Raw genomic sequence first — 20,504 nt, forward strand, 5'->3', positions numbered from 1 at the left:
ATCTTTGTGTTTTCTGCACCAGTTAGGACTGTTTCGGTTTTCACGTTTATTGTTTTGTAGTTAGTTCATGTTAAGTGTCTCTTATTTAAGAACCATGAACTATAACCACGCTGTGTTTTGGTCCGCCTCTCCTTCCCAGGAAGAAAGCCGTTACAGAACCACCCACCACAACAGGACCAAGCGGCGTGGTGAAAAGCAGCAACAGCAAGAGAGGCAGAACTATTTGGAAAAATGGACTTGGGAGGAGATCCTAGAGACGGGAAAGGACCCTGGGCACAGCCAGGAGAATATCGCCGCCCCAAAGAAGAGCTGGAGGCGGCAAAGGCGTAGAGGCGCTGGTATGAGGAGGCAGCACGGCGGCGCGGATGGAAGCCTGAGAGTAAGCCTCAAAAATTTCTTGGGGGAGGCACACAGGAAGTGTGGGGAAGCCAGGTAGGAGACCTGCTCCAACTGTGCTTACCGGAGGGCGAGTGAGACCGGGCAGGCACCGTGTTATGCTGTGGAGCGGACGGTGTCCCCAGTGCGGGTGCATAGCCCGGTGCGGTACATACCAGCTCCTCGGATCGGCCGGGCTAGAGTGGGCATCGTGCCAGGTGCCATGATGCCGGCTCTACGGATCTGGTCTCCAGTGCGTCTCCTTGGGCCGGTATACATGGCACCAGCCTTGCGCATGGTGTCCCCGGTTCACCTGCACAGCCCAGTGCGGGCTATTCCACCTCGCCGCACTGGCAGGGCGACCGGGAGCATTCAACCAGGTAAGGTTGGGCAGGCTCGGTGCTCAAGAGCTCCAGTGCGCCTGCACGGTCCGGTCTATCCAGTACCACCTCCGAGCATCAGCCCTCCGGTGGCAGATCCCCGCACTCGCCCTGAGGTGCGTGTCCTCGGCCCAGTACCACCAGTGCCGGCACCACGCACCAGGCCTACAGTGCGCCTCGTCTGTACAGCGCTGCCAGAGCCTTCCTCCTCTCCAGCTCAGCCGGAGTCTCCCGCCTGTCCGGCGCTGCCTGAGCTGCCCGTCTGCCCGGCGCCACCTGAGCTGCCCGTCTACCCAGCGCCGCCTGAGCTGCCCTTCTGTCCAGAGCTGCTAGAGTCTCCCGCCTGTCCAGAGCCGCTAGAGTCTCCCGTCTGTCCAGAGCAGCTAGAGTCTCCCGTCTGTCATGAGAGCTGCCAGTCTGCAAAGAGCCGCCAGAACCGCCGGTCAGCCAGGATCTTCCAGAGCCGCCAGAGCCGCCAACAGCAGTGTAGATCACCTCAAGATAAAAACGTAATATTCAATAGCGGTAAGTTAGACTAAATATTAGCACTTCACAAACTGGTTGGTTATAACCTTCAATCTGGATAACAATACAAAACAAATCATGAGACTAGAGAAATATATCAACACATATTACGAAAACAAGTAACATCCAAACATGACGGAGAGTAAAACAGGGGAACTAATGCCGAAACAAAAACATGACTTTTCTACAGACAATTTAAAAAATTCACCACCGAGAATGGTAAAGGTCGAAACCGATCTGTTAAAATCAATAAATGACAAACTGGGCACACTTGAATTAGTCAGTAAGGATATAAAGGAGTTTGAAGGGGAGCCTCAAGATGAGTGACGAAAAATCTGCGACATTGGAGAAAGATTCAAACAAGCTAAAAGGGACCGTCAATAAGATTGAAACCGATGTTAATGAACTTGAAAAGGAGAACACCGTTCTGAGAGAAGCCTTACTTGACATACAGACTAGATCCATGAGAGAAAATCTGGTACTTACTGGCATCCAAGCGAAAGAAGTTCCTGAATCTGTAGTTAGGGAGTTCCTCCTTACAGCGCTTCAGATCCCACGCGAAGCTGTCAACGAAATCCAACTCGAACGTGTAGACCGTTTCAGACAGAGAGGCGACTGATCTTTAAATAAAACCTAGGTAAAAGACTTGCTGGCACGAAAACAGGCATGAAGGATCAGTTCCCGAAGGAAAAGTGTAGCTCTCGTTGTCGATTAACCGTTTTATTGATAACCAAATGCTCAGAGACACAAAGACTACTCCATGGCTATTCTAAATATTACAACGTTCTCATAGATTTGAATAATGGAACACACACTAAAAAAATATACATATATATAGAAAAGCAATCAAATACAACAATTGTTAAAGAAATACACTATAACTACAATATACCATTTTAGATAGGGAATGTTAGAAAATAATTCGTTTTAGAGTTTCCATTTACAGTATTTCATAAATTGATAAGACAGTATTAGAAGAAAGGGTAATTAGTGAAATAATACATCATCAAATATAAATAACGAACACAAAAATAATGAACATGGTAGAGATAAAACACAGAGGTATATAAAAGGCACAGTACGTGGGTATGTGTTGTGATCGCATTTGGGGTGTGTGTTTTTGTGTTTGGAAAAGTGTGGAGTTAAGTGACTGAAAAACTATGCAGGTTGCAAATCCCAGAGCCCATGTGTGTTTGTGAGCAGGGGTTATAAGAGAGAGCATTCAATTGTGTGCAGATATGGGATATACATTTTAAAATAAATGATTAATATGTATTTATTTACTGCCCTATCATGATGGAATGTTCCCCAACCCTATACCCTAGACACCCACCTGAGAGACCCATACATGAAGGAGAAGTCCTTATCTGTTTTATGGGCCTACTGTAAGTAGCCGATACGCAGCCAATTCAGAAAGATGAATGTGGTGAAAGACCTGCTACAGCAACACCGCCCCCTCAAGATTCTGAGCCTGTCTGGCAGGGTTGGTCCTACAAAGCAACACCACCCCCTCGAGATTCTGAACCTACCTGGCAGGGTTGGTCCTGCAAATCAACACCGCCTCGTCAAGATTCTGAGCCTGTCTGGCAGGGTTGGTCCTACAATGCCAAAGCCCTCTCAAGATTCTGAGCCTGTCTGGCAGGGTTGGTCCTACAATGCCAAAGCCCTCTCAAGATTCTGAGCCTGTCTGGCAGGGTTGGTCCTACAATGCCAAAGCCCTCTCAAGATTCTGAGCCTACCTGGCAGGGTTGGTCCTACAAAGCAACACCACCCCCTCAAGATTCTGAGCCTGTCTGGCAGGGTTGGTCCTACAAAGCCAAAGCTTTGTAGGACCAATGCTCTCCCCCCTCATGGGAGAGCATAATATTCAAGTAAATTCTCAAAGCTGCTAATGAGAACCTTGACAACCTTGTACCTAGCCGGTGGGGATTCCAGTGGGGTACACCCACCCAGGCAGTGGCAGTACTGACAACACTAGCTGCAGTAACCCATGGGGAGGGGGTTCACACTTGGACATTTAGAGAGCATTATGTGACCCTGGTGGCACAAAATCATCAAAGGTCTGACTGCACAGAGATGCTTGGGAATATGGTCACAATTTATTTTTATTTTACATTTATTTAAAGAGGCAGGTCAATTACAAACAAATTCTTATTTTCAATGACGGCCTAGGAACAGTGGGTTAACTGCCATGTTCAGGGGCAGAACTACAGATTTTTACCTTGTCAGCTCGGGGATTACTAGTCCAACGCTCTAACCCACATGTGGGGGACCGCGTGTGAATGTTTCAGGGGAAGGGGGTATATCTGATCTCCATCACCTAAGACGTGACAATCGTTCATTGTCAAAGCCTTTCTTAGGTTGGGCTCTGGGATGGTGCAACTGTTGAGAATCTGAGTATATGGTTGTTTGTGGGGGAAAGGGGTTGAGTGTGTGTGTGTGTGTGTGTGTGTGTGTGTGTGTGTGTGTGTGTGTGTGTGTGTGTGTGTGTGTGTGTGTGTGTGTGTGTCCCACAACTGTTGCGAGGGAGTGAAAGATGTTAGGGACAATATAGGATGAATCACAATAATTGTTTCCTAAAATAATAATTGCTTGCCAAAATTTTATTTTTGTAATGGCAATACTGGTAAGAGGTAACAATCCTTTGAATAAACTGCCTACATTACTACAAATATTAATGGCTAATAATGGAAATTTAGATAAGCAGAATTTTAAGTATATATTTTTGAATATGTATATTAAAATACAAATCAAGGTGAGGGCGTTGGAAATGCTTTAGATCTGCTTCTGGGTGGCACCGTGTGCTCTTTTTGAAGGTCTCCTGGTCTCTCGGGAGCCATGGGATCCAGGGAGTTGGGGTTGATCTGCCGGTCTTTGGGGTGACAACCCAACTCGGGATGAGGAGGGGTTTTAGAGGGTAGAATAGTGGGGACCACTTTGAGGTAGCAATGCAAATATCATGGTACAGCCATATAGACACTCAATCGTCATGTTACTTTATAATGGTACGTTTACAAACATATATTATGATAAATAGAAATGAAACTTGTCGCATGATTGTAATTGGTGAAATAAGTATATCTAGTTATAATTGTAATGGTTTATCAGATAATAAGAAAAGACAATCAGTATTTACCTGGCTAAAAGAGAAGGAATATAATATCTATTGTTTACAGGAAACCCATTCAACAGTTTTAGATTAAGTTTTGTGGAAAAAGAACTCGGGGGGCGAAATATACTTCGCCCATGGGCAAAGAAATTCAAAAGGCGTGATGATATTAATTAATAGTAAATTTGATCCAAATGTGTAAATTGTCCAAGCAGATCCTCAAGGTAGATGGATGATTTTAAATATGTTATTGGATCATAAACAGATATGACTTATTAACCTATACGGTCCAAATAATGATGATCCACGCTCCTTTGAAAATATATATAATAATGTATCAACCCTACAAGCAACACAAGACTGTATTATTATGGTGGGAGATTATAATACTGTTTAAATACCTCTATAGACCGTAAAGGAAAACACACTACAAACTAATCACCCTCCTGCACTTAAGGAAATTATGAATATCATGGATATATTAGTGGATATATGGAGGCTTAAATACCCTGACCTAGTGAGATATACATGGTGAAGGTTTAATTAAGCTAGTCGTCTTGATTACTTACTTATGTCATTCTCTCGGTCGAACTATCACATAATTAGCATATATATTACTCTTACATAATTTCCACGTGGGTGAGGACATTGGAAATTTAATCAAAGCCTACTGGATCATAACTTGTTTTTAACTAGGACAGAAGAATTTATAACTGACTTTTTCCCGACATAACACACCAGCGTTCGAAAGTTTGGGGTCACTTAGAAATAATAATATAAACAGTGGTTATTGAGGGTGCAACCGGTCAGCACCTTAGGAGTACATTTCAGTTGGATTTTCATAGCCAAGCATTCATAGGCCAAGACAGCAAGAGAGAGAGAATATCAAAACACACACAGTAACGCCTGTTAATGAGTTCTGAGAGCCGATCTGCTATCCAACGATTCGTTTAATAGCCCGGCTACTGTAGGTGTGAAAATGTGTATGTAGAGGGTTAACTTCCTTCACCAGTTCTCTTACCATTTTGTACAATTGTGTGATTAGCCTACCAGTTGGTGTAACTAATGTTAATTCTCTTGAGAGGAATTTTGCTCTTCACTATCACAATATTAAAAACTTTCAAAAGCATTCATGAATTAAATCTCTTTAGCCGACATGTTGCGGTTCATCTGATGAAGGATTGACTCGACCTATAAGCCCAGGACGATAGTAAAACGGGCAATAAGACACACTACAAGAAAGGGAATACATATATATAACCGTAGAAAACGGTTGCAGGTCAGAGGGCCATCTAATAAGTGCAGATCGGAGGGCCATCAAGCGAAACAGACCAATGAAGCAGGGTGGGAGTATCTATCTCTCTGAGGACTGGGTAGGGTAGGGGGCCCACGCCCTCCGCTTCTTCCTTCCCTCGGAGTAGGGTTATGGGCCCGGAGGTTGGCTTCGGCTCTCGCTCGGTTCCCCGCACCTCTATGTCGCATGGGTTGCGCCCGACCAGTTCCATCCCCCTTTCAAAGTTAGGCACAGCCGCATGGCGCACCCCCTTTCCCCGTTAGGCACGGCCGCGTCCGAAGGGGATCAGGGGTTTCTGGTGAACCGGGTCTTCCCGCCTCCTTCTCAAACATCAAGGTGCACATGGGCCTATTTATATAATGAATATGAATTCGGGGGACAGAAATGATTAAATATTAAAGCATTAGACCTCTCACTAAAGGCGTCAGTCATACAAAAGTTATACTTAAATCCAAACTGGTTCTCTAGCAAATTAATAAGAATGTCTTACCCCATGTTCAAGAATGGCCTTTTCCCCTTTATTCAGATTACAACCGCTCACTTTCGGTTATTTGAAAACGAAATCATCTTGAAAATATAGTTGGTTGCAAATTCAGGTTAATCCACCAGAAAAGACAGAACAAATAATACAACAAATATTGTGGTTAAACTCAAATATACTAATTGTTTGATTAAATGTTTAAATGATATCATGAATAGGACTGGTGGAGTTATGTCACACATGCATCTAACACAGATATATGGAAATGTCTATGCGTGTAACAAAGGGAGGGTTAAAAACTTCTTAGGGCTGCAATCCCGTTAACGGGATGATATGACAACAGCCATTTCAAATAGGCTTTACAGAAAAAGCACCACAAATGATTATGTTAGGTCACCACCAACTCACAGACAAATTCAGCCATTTTTCCAGCCAAAGAGAGGAGTCACAAAAAGCACAAATAGAGAAAAAATGTATCACTAGCATTTGATGATCTTCATCAGATGACACTCATAGGACTTCATGTTACACAATACATGTATGTTTTGTTTGATAAAGTTCATATTTATATAAAAAAATCTCAGTATACATTGGCGCGTTACGTTTACTAGTTCCAAAAACATCCGGTGATATTGCAGAGAGCCACATCATTTTACAGAAATTCTCATTATAAATGTGGATAAATACAATTGTTAGACATGGAAATATAGATATACCTCTACTTAATGCAACCGCTGTCAGATTTTTAAAAAACTTTACGGAAAAAGCATACCATGCAATAATCTGAGATGGCACTCAGAAAATAAATATAATTATCCGCCATGTTGGAGTCAACAGAAATCAGAAACCACATTATAAATATTCCCTTACCTTTGACGATCTTCATTAGAATGCACTCCCAGGAATCCTAGTTCCACAATAAATGCTTGATTTGTTCGATAATGTCCATTATTTATGTCCAAGTAGCTACTTTTGTTAGTGCGTTAGGTACACAAATTCAAACGCTCGTGCAGGTCCATCCGAACGTCGGACGAAGTTAATGTGATCTGAATGGTTACCATGACCTAAATCTTGGAATAAAGTAGGCTAATGAAGGCAACTAATTGTAGCTTACTGAAAGTCCCAAAGTCATACAATTGTTATAATAGGATTTGAAGCAATAGCCTATCCGCGTGTTGTCAACTATTTCAGCACCCTTTCGCGCCGCTCTGAGACAAACATGGAGACTGGTCTTGGTAAATCGATCAGATTTTTATTTTCACTGAATCTCCATTTGGGTATTGGTTAGACTACAATTAGGGTGTGAACATGTTAGGATTATTTTGCTCTTAGTACTGTAGACTACTCCCGACCGGTCACGTTGTACAGCGCCATATTTGGCGGTAGGGGTGGAAGTGGCCACACACATACATCAGACTACTACTGACCGGATACCCATGATGGGAGGGTTGGCGGTGGCCTGGCAGGTGAAGATGACTCTCTCTCCCTCCAGGACAGACCGAGGCTCCATGGATAAGTTCACCTTGGGGGGGTCTACAGGATGGAGGGAGGGAGGGGGAGCGGGAAGGAGGGAGTTGGAGAAAGAGAGAAAGATTAAATTTTCTTGAAACACATTCACACATACACACAGACATACACACATACAAACACACTTACGGTGCACGTTGAGGGTGACGGTGGTGCATTTTCCCATTGGGACAGCCTTGTTGCTGGCCACACAGGTGAAGTTGTGTCCCGTGTCTTTGTCCTCTGGGATGATGGGCAGGAAGCTCCTTGTCGTCACCCTCTTTCTGTCTGGGAGAACCTCCTGGGGTGGGGGTTTCGAGGAGGGGAGAGAGAGAGAGGAGTGACAGGGGGGCGTGGTCGATGAGGTAGAGAGAGAAAGAGTGAGAGAGAGTCAAAACATGAACATTTTACATTTGGCTAGAAATGAATAAGGAAATTATCTCAACACAGAAAAATGTCCTCATGTGCGCTACCTATATCCTCCCAATAGAATCCACATATTTTAACGATGACAGCTTCCATCCTAGAGGAGGAGATCAATCATTTCCAGGCAAAGGGACATGTACTAGTCTGGTGACCTACATGCCAGAACTGAACAAGAACCTGATACTCTCAGCACACAGGGGGACAAACACCTAGGTGACAGTATACCCTCCCAAATATGTCCCCCTAGAAGCAACTATGACAAAAAAAAACTACAGAATGGGTCACAACTCCTGCATCTCTGTCGTACGCTGCGTCTGTACATAGTAATTGGTAGGCTTCGAGGAGACTCCTATGGTAGGTACACCTACAGCTCATCCCTTGGCAGTAGTACTGTAGATTACTTTATCACTGATCTCAACCCCGAGTGGCTCAGTATTCTAAGGCACTCCATCTCAGTGCTAGAGGCGTCACTACAGACCCTGGTTTGATTCCAGGCTGCATCACAACCGTCCGTGATTGGGAGTCCTATAGGGCGGCGCACAATTGGCCGGGGTAGGGCCATCATTGTAAGTAACAATTTGTTCTTAACTGTCTTGCCTAGTTAAATAAAGGTTCAATAATAATGTATAAAATAAAACAACTCAGAGTGTCTCAGAGCGTTCACAGTCAGCCCACGAACACCCCTATCAGATCATAGCAAAATCACTGTCCACCTGAACAGAGCAATACTCATAAGGCATCAAAGCCAAAGGAACTGCACAATACTAAGAAATGCTATAGATAGAAGGAGGTAGTGTAGAAACCTACCAAAATACAATTAGGCAACAACAAATTCAATCCCTTTTAGACAATCCCCCCTAAACAGTATATTTGACCTTTCAGCTTCCCTATCAAATGAAAACGTGTCAAGCAGACAACTTAGGGAAATGAAAAACAATGACAAATGGTTTGATGAAGAATGAAAAAAACAAAGAAAGAAATTGAGAAACCTATCCAACCAAAACCATAGAGACCCAGAGAACCTGAGTCTACACCTTCACTATGGTGAATCACTAAAACAATACAGAAATACACTACGGAAAAAGAAGGAATAGCACATCAAAAATCAGCTCAATATAACTGAAGAATCAATAGAATCTAACCACTTCTGGGAAAATGTTAAACACACAAAACAAACAACAACATGAAGAGTTAATTTATCCAAAATAGAGATGTATGGATAAACCACTTCTCCAATCTGGTTGGCTCTATAACAAAGAACAAACAGCAAAAACATATACATGATAAATAAAAATGTTAGAATCCACTGTTAAAGATGACCAGAACCCACTGGATTCTCTAAATTACATGGAATGAACTACAGGACAAAATACAAAAGCTCCACCCAAAAAGGCCTGTTTTGTTGATGGTATCCTAAATGAATTGATAAAATATAAAGACCACAAGTTCCAATTGGCTATACTTAAACTCTTTAACACCATCCTTAGCTCTGGCATCTTCCCCGATATTTGGAACCAAGGACTGATCACCCCAATCAACAACAGTGGAGACAAATTGTACCCCAATAACTACCATGGGATATGCATCAACAGCAACCTTGGGAACATCCTCTGCATTATCATTAACAGCAGACTCGCACATTTCCTCAGTAAAACAATGTACTGAGCAAATGTCAAATTGTCTTTTTATCAAATTACCTTTTGACAGACCACGTATTCACCCTGTATACCCTAATTGACAAACAAACAAACCAAAACAAAGGCAAAGTATTCTCATGATTTGTTGATTTCAACAAAGGTTTTGACTCAATTTGGCATAAGGATCTGCTATACAAATTGATGGAAAGCGGTGTTGGGGGAAAAACATACAACATTATAAAATCCATGTACACAAACAACAAGTGTGTGGTTAAAATGAGCAAAAAAATCACACACATTTCTTTCCACTGGGCTGTGGGGTGAGACCTGGATGCATCTTAAGCCCCACCCTCTTCAACATATATATCAACAAATTAGCAGGGGCACTAGAACAGTCTGCAGCACCCGGCCTCACCCTACTAGAATCTTACGTCAAATCTCTTCTGTTTGCTGATGATCTGGTGCTTCTGTCTCCAACCAAGGACGGCCTACAGCAGCACCTAAATCTTCTGCACAGATTCTGTCAGATCTGGGCCCTGACAGTAAATCACAGTAAGACAAAAATAATGGTGTTCCAAAAAGGGTCCAGTTGCCAGGACCAGAAATACAAATTCCATCTCGATGCCATTGCCCTAGAGCACATAAGAAACTAAGACTGCTGAACAATTAATCAAATGGCCACCCGGACTATTTGCATTGACACGCATAGTCACTTTACCTCGACTGACATGTACCCCGCTCAATGACTCGGTACCGGTACCCCCTGTATATAGCCTCATTACAGTTATTTTAGGTCTACACCTGCTGTATTCGGCGCATGTGACAAAAAAAATTGAATTAAAACTATACATATCTTGGCCTAAACATCAGCGCCACGGGTAGCTTCCACAACGCTGTGAAAGATCTGAGACAAGGCAAGAAGGGCCTTCTATGACATCAAACGAACATAAAATTCGACAAGCCAATTAGGATCTGGCAAAAAAATACTTGAATCAGTTATAGAACCCATTGCCCTATATGGTTGTGAGGTCTGGGGTCTGCTCACCGATCATTAAATGGGACAAACACCAAATTGAGACTCTGCATGCAGAATTCTGCAATAACATCCTCCATGTACAACGTAAAACAACAAATAATGCATGCAGAGCAGAATTAGGCCGACACCCACTAATTAGGCCGACACCGACCAATAGCTGTTAAATTCTACAACCACCTAAAAGGAAGCGATTCCCAAACCTTCCATAACAAAGCCATCACCTACAGAGAGATGAACCTGTAGTTGATGGTCCTGGGGCTCTGTTCACAAACAACACACAGACCACACAGAGCTCCAGAACAGCAACACAATTAGACCCAACCAAATCATGAGAAAACAAAAAGACACATTGGAAATAATTCACAAAAAAACTGAGCAACCTGGAATGCTATTTGGCCCTAAACAGAGAATACACTATGGCAGAATACCTAACCACTGTGACTGACCAAAATTAAAGAAAGATATATGTATTCAGTGAGTATTGCCTTGCTATTGAGAAAGGCCACCGTAGGCAGACCTGGCTCTCAAAAGAAGACAGGCTATGTGCACACTGCCCACAAAATGAGGAGGAAACTGAGCTGCACTTCCTAACCTCCTTCCAAATGTGTGACCATAGAGACACATATTACACAGACCCACAAAGAATTCGAAAACAAATCCAATTTTGATGAACTCCCATATCTATTGGGTGAAATATTGCTGTGCAATCACAGCAGCAAGATGTGTGACCTGTTGCCACAAGAAAAGGGCAACCACTGAAGAACAAACAGACTCGTATTAAACATCTCCAGTCCAAAAGTAAATGTAGAATCGGCTTCCTATTTTTCAACAAAGCCTCCTTCACTCATGCTGCCAAACATACCCTCGTAAAACTGACTATCCTATCGATCCTCGACTTTGGCGATGTCATTTACAAAATTGCCTCCAGCACTCTACTCAGCAAACTGTATGAAGTCTATCGCAGTGCCAATGTCACCAAAGCCCCATACACCACCCACCACTGCGACCTGTATGCTCTCGTCGGCTGGCACTCACTACATATTCGTCGCCAGACCCACTGGCTTTATCTGGCCTTATCTGGCCTTATCTGGCCTTATCTCAGCTCACTGGTCACCATAACAACACCCACCCGTAGCACGCGCTCCAGCAGGTATATCCCACTGGTCATCCCTAAAGCCAACACCTCCTTCAGGCCGCCTTTATCTCCCACACTAACTTTAAGCATCAGCTATCTGAGCAGTTTACATGATTGCTGCAACTGTATACAGCCCATTTGAAAATAGCCCATCCAATCTACCTACCTCATCCCCATATTGTTTTTATTTACTTTTCTGCTCTTTTGCACACCAGTATCTCTACTTGCACATCAATCACTCCACTGTTAATTTGCTAAATTGTAATTACTTCACTACTATGGTATATTTATTGCCTTACCTCCACACGCCATTTGCACACACTGTATATAGACTTTTTCTATTGTGTTATTGACTGTACGTTTGTTTATCCCACGTATAACTCTGTGTTGTTGTTTGTGTTGCACTGCTTTGCTTTATCTTGGCCAGGTCGCAGTTGTAAATGAGAACTTGTTCTCAACTGGTCTACCTGGTTAAATAAAGTTGAAATATAAAAATACATTTAGAAAATTGTAAATACAACCCATATCTATGTTTCTTTATTTTCTCTTTTGTACTTGAACTATTTGCACATCATTACAATACTGTATATGGACATAATATGACATTTGAAATGTCTTTATTCTTTTGGAACTTTTGTTAGTGTAATGTCTAATATAAATTTGTATTGTTTATGTCACTTTTGTTTATTATCTACTTCACTTGCTTTGGCAATGTTAGCATATGTTTCCCATGCCAATAAAGCCCTTAAATTGAAATTGAATTGAGAGTGAGGGAGGGGGGGAGAGAGAGAGAGAGAGAGTGTAAAGGCAGATTTCCTCCTCTTCGTCTCAAGAGGAGGTGTAGCAGGGATCGGACCAAAACGCAGCGTGGTAAGTGTCCATATTGTTTATTATAAAACATAAACTGAACACTAAGAACTACAAAACAATAAATGTGACCATGAACGAAAACCAAACCGAAACAGTCCCGTGTGGTGACAAACACAGACACGGAAACAAACACCCACAACCCAAAAGTGAAACCCAGGCTACCTAAGTATGATTCTCAATCAGAGACAACTAATGTCACCTGCCTCTGATTGAGAACCAAACTTGGCCGAAACAGAAACCTAAACATAGAAACGCAAAACATAGAATGCCCACCCCAACTCACGCCCTGACCATACTAAATAAAGACAAAACAAAGGAAAATAAAGGTCAGAACAAGAGAGAGAAACAAAAACAAACATTTTAAAAGAAAGAAAGAGGAGGACAGGGTGGAGCCACCTACAGGTGTATTTAGTGATACAATATGGCAACATGCATCGGTGTACATGCCGCTGTGTCTGTACATAACTCACGGTGGTGCTGAAGGCTCCCTCCAGGGCCACCCCGTCCCGTTTCCACTCGATGATGCCCAGTGGCTTGGCCCCGCGGGATACACAGCTCAGGTTATAGGAGACATTGGCTCTCAGCAGGATCTCTGGAAAGCCCTCGATCACTGGGTCATCGGGAGGGACTGTAGGACAACACATGCAGTGTACTAGACAAACACACTGCATATGCACACTGCACTGGACACACACACTCTTTATGCCAGAGTATGTGAGCGGAGTTGAGCAGTCGTTCCGCGCTCAAAGAAAAAAGAAACCGCTGCTCCAAATTTGCTCCATTCATTCAAATCACCATTGAACCAACACCCATCTATTGTTGTGTCTACCTGGACCTACCATGTTGTTTTGAAGCATTCAACCAACACCCATCTATTGTTGTGTCTACCTGGACCTACCATGTTGTTTTGAAGCATTGAACCAACACCCATCTATTGTTGTGTCTACCTGGACCTACTATGTTGTTTTGAAGCATTGAACCAACACCCATCTATTGTTGTGTCTACCTGGACCTACCATGTTGTTTTGAAGCATTGAACCAACACCCATCTATTGTTGTATCTACCTGGACCTACCATGTTGTTTTGAAGCATTGAACCAACACCCATCTATTGTTGTGTCTACCTGGACCTACCATGTTGTTTTGAAGTATTGAAACCAACACCCATCTATTGTTGTGTCTACCTGGACCTACCATGTTGTTTTGAAGCATTGAACCAACACCCATCTATTGTTGTGTCTACCTGGACCTACCATGTTGTTTTGAAGTATTGAAACCAACACCCATCTATTGTTGTGTCTACCTGGACCTACCATGTTGTTTTGAAGTATTGAAACCAACACCCATCTATTGTTGTGTCTACCTGGACCTACCATGTTGTTTTGAAGTATTGAAACCAACACCCATCTATTGTTGTGTCTACCTGGACCTACCATGTTGTTTTGAAGAAACCAACACCCATCTATTGAAACCAACACCCATCTATTGTTGTGTCTACCTGGACCTACCATGTTGTTTTGAAGTATTGAAACCAACACCCATCTATTGTTGTGTCTACCTGGACCTACCATGTTGTTTTGAAGTACTGAAACCAAACCATATGGTTTGAATCAACATGAAAAGGTCAATGTAAGAATAGCACATCATTTCAAATTGGCTACATGTCATATTAAACAGCATATAAACACTAAATAGGTCAGGAGCCAGACAGGGAGTTAAAATGAATTATTTATGCTATATTATTTAAATTATTTCAAGGCTATAGCCTACAAAGAAATAACTAGCATTTGCGAGTGTGACACACTGGGCTGGTAGGGAGTCAGGGACATGAAGTGCTCAGCATGTAAACAACATTTGGTTGTATTCAATCATTTTAGTCTATAAATTGCTCTATAAATTGAAAAAAATGTAAATGCCTTATTTGGCTTTGTCTACAGTGCCTTTGAATTCATTTTTAGAAACACCAGTTTGCCCAGAGTCTGTGGCTTCAGGCTCATGCGACGGTGACTGGAGAGCCAACCAGCAGCAGAGAATATCCTCTCCACACTTGCAGAGCCACGGGGGATGCTAAACATCCTTTTGGCCACTCTTGCCAGATTGGGCAGAGATGCAGAGTTGTTTTAAAAAAAAAATCTATAGGTAGGTCTAATGGTTTTTAGGTAAAATAACCCAATCAAAAGGAATGCTTGAAAGTTGCAATATGCCAGTCCTATTGGGCCAAAATCTATTATGGCCTATTGTATGGATAATATAACACAAATGAATGGACACTTTAAGAGATCAGATTTTTAGTTTATAAATAGTTTGACACAGTTATCTACCCACCTCGTTCCTTTCTTTTAGCATGTGCACATAACAAGTAGGTTACACCATCATGCTTTTGGGATACGTGTCTTTTCAGATTCCACAATGATTCTTTAGTTATGAAACATTACATCACCACACTCCCTCTATTGCTCTTGGTCCTCATCTTTGTAAGTCACCTTGATTTTGCACCTGTGTTTTATATCAGTTTCTTTATGAAAATATTTAGCAAACTCCATAACAGTAGCTAAAGAAAGTAGACAACAAATGCATGCTGGGCCGGGCGTGCCCTGAGCTCGTGAAGTGAGGGCTACTGGAGCGAAATTGGAGCGGGTGAGAAGGCTAACTTGTCCAATATCGCTCTATGCTCCAGTCAAATTGGATAAGTTCCGCTCCAGCTCCGATCACGTACTCTGCTGAACACACACACAGTCACACACTGCTCTGGACACACACACAATCTGCTAATACAGTCCACACTGCACTGGACACACACACAATCTGCGTATACAGTCCACACTGCACTGGACACACACATTCCTGACAGACAGATAGATACTCACTGAGGACGGTGAGTTTAGCTCTCCGGGAGCGTAGGGCAGCCTCTGTGGCCTGGCACTCATACAGGGAGTCATCGGTCAGCTCTGCTGCAGAGATCTCCAGGTTATACTGGCCCACGTCTATCACCCGCAGCACACGGTACCTGGGCCAGGCTGAGCGAGAGAGAGAGTCAGACACATCCCAGCAAACATGTCCACAATGGCATGATGTGAGCCCAATGCTGGCTAAAATATTGGCCTCACATAGGCTTCCCACATTGGGCGAACATGCCTTTGCTCATCGGCTCCACATTGAACCCCAAGGCATTTGCCCAGTGTGGCCCAGTGTGGCAAGCCCATATCTGGTGCCGGCAGCCCTCACTTTGCCTGAAATAAGCCCATCTTTTTACAACAAACATACTCACATTGGCACGATGTGGACTAAAATATTGGCCCCACGTAGGCTGCCCTAATTGGGCCGATGAGTTCCACATTGGCCCCAGGGCAGATGGCCCCAAGAGCAGCCCTCACTTTGCATGAAATAAGCCCATCCTTTTAGATTGACCGCGAGTTACATTGTATCAGAAAGACAACAAAGTTGTTACTATCATATACAGTTGAAGTCGGAAGTTTACATACACATGAGCCAAGTACATTTAAACTCAGTTTTTCACAATTCCAAACATTTAATCCTAGTAAAAATTCTCTGTTTTAGGCCAGTTATTATCACCACTTTATTTTAAGAATGTGAAATGTCAGAATAATAGTAGAGAGAATGATTTATTTCAGCTTTTATTTCTTTCATCACATTCCCAGTGGGTCAGAAGTTTACATACACTCACATAGTATTTGGTAGCATTGCCTTTTAATTGTTTAACTTTGGTAAAACGTTTTTGGGTAGCCTTCCACAAGCATCCCACAATAAGTTGGGTGAACTTTGGCCCACTCGTCCTGACAGAGCTGGTGTAACTGAGTCAGGTTTGTAGGCCTCCTTGCTTGCACATGCCTTTTCAGTTCTGCCCACAAATATTCTATAGGATTGAGGTCAGGGCTTTGTGATGGCCACTCCAATACCTTAACTTTGTTGTCCTTAAGCCATTTTGCCACAACTTTGAAAGCTTTAACTTGCTTAGAGCCCGGACACCTTCCAACAGGACAACAACCCTAAGCACACAGCCAAGACAACGCAGGACTGGCTTCGGGACAAGTCTCTGATTGTCCTTGAGTTGCTCAGCCAGAGCCCGGACATCGACTGTGCGGTTGTTGTCCTGTTGCAAGGTGAACCTTTGTCCCAGTCTGAGGTCCTGAGTGCTCTGGAGCAGGGTTTCATAAAGGATCTCTCTGTACTTTGCTCTCTGTACTTTGCTCTGTTCATCCTAGGTTTCCTCCAGACATGACGCTTGGCAAAAAGAGTTCAATATTTTTTTTTCATCAGACCAGAGAATCTTGTTTCTCTTGGTCTGAGAGTCTTTAGGGTCTCTTTTGTTAAACTCCAAGTGGGCTGTCATATGGCTTTTACTGAGGAGTAGCTTCTGTCTTTCCACTCTATCATAAAGGCCTGATTGGTGGAGTGCTGCAGAGATGGTTTTCCTTCTGGAAGGTTCTCCCATCTCCACAGAGTAACTCTAGAGCTGTCAGAGTAACCATGGGTTTCTTGGTCACCTCCCTGACCAAGGCCTTTGTCACCCGATGCCTCAGTTTGGCCGGGCAGCTCTAGGAAAAGTCTTGGTGGGTCCAAACGTCTTCCATTTAAGAAACATGGAGGCCAATGTGTTCTTGGGGACCTTCAATGCTGCAGAAATGTTTTGTACCCTTCCCCAAATCTGTGCCTCGGCACAATCCTTTTTCGGAGCTCTACGGACAATTCCTTCGACATCATGGCTTGGTTTTTGCCCTGACATGCAGTGTCAACTATGGGACCTCATATAGACAGGTGTGTGCCTTTCCAAATCATGTCGAATTTAATTGAATTTACCACAAGTGGACTCCAATCAAGTTGTAGAAACATCTCAAGGATGATAAATGGAAACAGGATGCACCTGAGCTCAATTTCTAGTCTCATAGCAAAGGGTCTGAAAATGCATGTAAATAAGATAATTCTGTATTTTATTTATTTTATACATTAGCAAAAAAATTGAAAAGCCTCTTTTCGCCTTGTCGTTATGGGGTATTGTGTGTAGATTGCTGAGTTTGTATTTAATTTTTTATACATTTTAGAATAAGGCTGTAACGTAACAAAATGTGGAAAAGGTCAAGGGCTTCTGAATACTTTCCGCACACAGTACCTAGGACCAGCTTGAAGAGAGAGAAAGAGAGAGATATGTACCTGGATCACACAGTACCTAGGACCAGCTTGAAGAGAGAAAAAAGAGAGAGACATGTACCTGGATCACACAGTACCTAGGACCAGCTTGAAGAGAGAGAAAGAGAGAGACATGTACCGGATGGATCACACAGTACCTAGGACCAGCTGGAAGAGAGAGAAAGAGAGAGACATGTACCTGGATCACACAGTACCTAGGACCAGCTTGAAGAGAGAGAAAGAGAGAGACATGTACCTGGATCACACAGTACCTAGGACCAGCTGGAAGAGAGAGAAAGAGAGAGACATGTACCCGGATCACACAGTACCTAGGACCAGCTGGAAGAGAGAGAAAGAGAGAGACATGTACCTGGATCACACAGTACCTAGGACCAGCTGGAAGAGAGAGAAAGAGAGAAACATGTACCTGGATCACACAGTACCTAGGACCAGCTGGAAGAGAGAGAAAGAGAGACATGTACCGGATCACACAGTACCTAGGACCAGCTGGAAGAGAGAGAAAGAGAGAGACATGATCACACAGTACCTAGGACCAGAAGAGAGAGAAAAGGAGACAGTACCTAGGACCAGCTGGAAGAGAGAGAAAGAGACATGTACCTGGATCACACAGTACCTAGGACCAGCTGGAAGAGAGAGAAAGAGAGAGACATGTACCCGGATCACACAGTACCTAGGACCAGCTGGAAGAGAGAGAAAGAGAGAGACATGTACCTGGATCACACAGTACCTAGGACCAGCTGGAAGAGAGAGAAAGAGAGAGACATGTACCCGGATCACACAGTACCTAGGACCAGCTGGAAGAGAGAGAAAGAGAGAGCTGGTACCTAGGACCAGCTGGAGAGAGAAAGAGAGAGACATGTACCTGGATCACACAGTACCTAGGACCAGCTGGAAGAGAGAGAAAGAGAGAGACATGTACCTGGATCACACAGGACCAGGTGGAAGAGAGAGAAAGAGAGAGACATGTACCTGGATCACACAGTACCTAGGACCAGCTGGAAGAGAGAGAAAGAGAGAGACATGTACTCAGATCACACAGTACCTAGGACCTGCTGGAAGAGAGAGAAAGAGAGAGACATGTACCTGGATCACACAGTACCTAGGACCAGCTGGAAGAGAGAAAGAGAGACATGACCTGGATCACACAGAGACCAGCTGTACCCGGATCACACAGTGCCTAGGACCAGCTGGAAGAGAGAGAAAGAGAGAGACATGTACCCGGATCACACAGTACTTAGGACCAGCTGGAAGAGAGAGAAAGAGAGAGACATGTACCCGGATCACACAGTACCTGGGACCAGCTGGAAGAGAGAGAAAGAGAGAGACATGTACCCGGATCACACAGTACCTGGGACCAGCTGGAAGAGAGAGAAAGAGAGAGACATGGGACCTGGGACCAGCTGGAAGAGAGAGAAAGAGAGAGACATGTACCCGGATCACACAGATCAGCACAGTACGGATCACACAGTACCTGGGACCAGCTGGAAGAGAGAGAAAAGAGAGACATGACCCGGATCACACAGTACCTAGGACCAGCTGGAAGAGAGAGAAAGAGAGAGACATGTACCTGGATCACACAGTACCTAGGACCAGCTGGAAGAGAGAGAAAGAGAGAGACATGTACCCGGATCACACAGTACCTAGGACCAGCTGGAAGAGAGAGAAAGAGAGACAGACCTGGATCACACAGTACCTAGGACCAGCTGGAAGAGAGAGAAAGAGAGAGACATGTACCTGGATAGGACCAGCACAGTACCTAGGACCAGCTGGAAGAGAGAGAAAGAGAGAGACATGTACCCGGATCACACATGTGGATCACACAGTACCTGGGACCAGCCTAGGACCAGCTGGACCAAGAGAGAGAAAGAGAGAGACATGTACCCGGATCACACAGTACCTAGGACCAGCTGGAAGAGAGAGAAAGAGAGAGACATGTACCCGGATCACACAGTACCTAGGACCAGCTGGAAGAGAGAGAAAGAGAGAGACATGTACCCGGATCACACAGTACCTAGGACCAGCTGGAAGAGAGAGAAAGAGAGAGACATGTACCCGGATCACACAGTACCAAGGACCAGCTGGAAGAGAGAGAAAGAGAGAGACATGTACCCGGATCACACAGTACCTGGGACCAGCTGGAAGAGAGAGAAAGAGAGAGACATGTACCTGGATCACACATTTAACATTAACATTTAAGTCATTTAGCAGACGCTCTTATCCAGAGCGACTTACCAAGGACCAACTGGAAGAGAGAGAAAGAGAGAGACATGTACTCAGATCACACAGTACCTAGGACCAGCTGGAAGAGAGAGAAAGAGAGAGACATGTACTTGATCACACAGTACCTAGGACATAGACATGATCACACAGTACCTAGGACATGACATTTGTAATGACATTTGTAATGTATTTATTGTTTTGAAACTTCTGTATGTGTAATTTTTACTGTTGATTTTTACTGTTTATTTCACTTTTGTATATTATCTACCTCACTTGCTTTGGCAATGTTAACACATGTTTCCCATGCCAATAAATCCCCTTGAATTGAATTGAATTAGAGAGAG

At 43.6% G+C, this 20,504-nt stretch overlaps 1 protein-coding gene across 1 annotated transcript in view; it reads right to left on the reverse strand.

Annotated features, from left to right (window-relative positions):
- Positions 1 to 20,504, reverse strand: part of LOC115101552 (kin of IRRE-like protein 1) — a 51,189-nt gene that overhangs the window by 14,695 nt on the left and 15,990 nt on the right. The window contains exons 3-6 of the mRNA XM_029621024.2: positions 15,642 to 15,791; positions 13,245 to 13,402; positions 7,821 to 7,971; positions 7,592 to 7,697 (exon numbers count right to left, since the gene is read on the reverse strand). Of these exons, the coding sequence (XP_029476884.2) occupies positions 7,592 to 7,697; positions 7,821 to 7,971; positions 13,245 to 13,402; positions 15,642 to 15,791 (565 nt within the window). The remainder of the gene's footprint in view (positions 1 to 7,591; positions 7,698 to 7,820; positions 7,972 to 13,244; positions 13,403 to 15,641; positions 15,792 to 20,504) is intronic.

Source organism: Oncorhynchus nerka, linkage group LG20 (assembly GCF_034236695.1).
Source record: "Oncorhynchus nerka isolate Pitt River linkage group LG20, Oner_Uvic_2.0, whole genome shotgun sequence".
Taxonomy (NCBI): Eukaryota; Metazoa; Chordata; class Actinopteri; order Salmoniformes; family Salmonidae; genus Oncorhynchus; species Oncorhynchus nerka.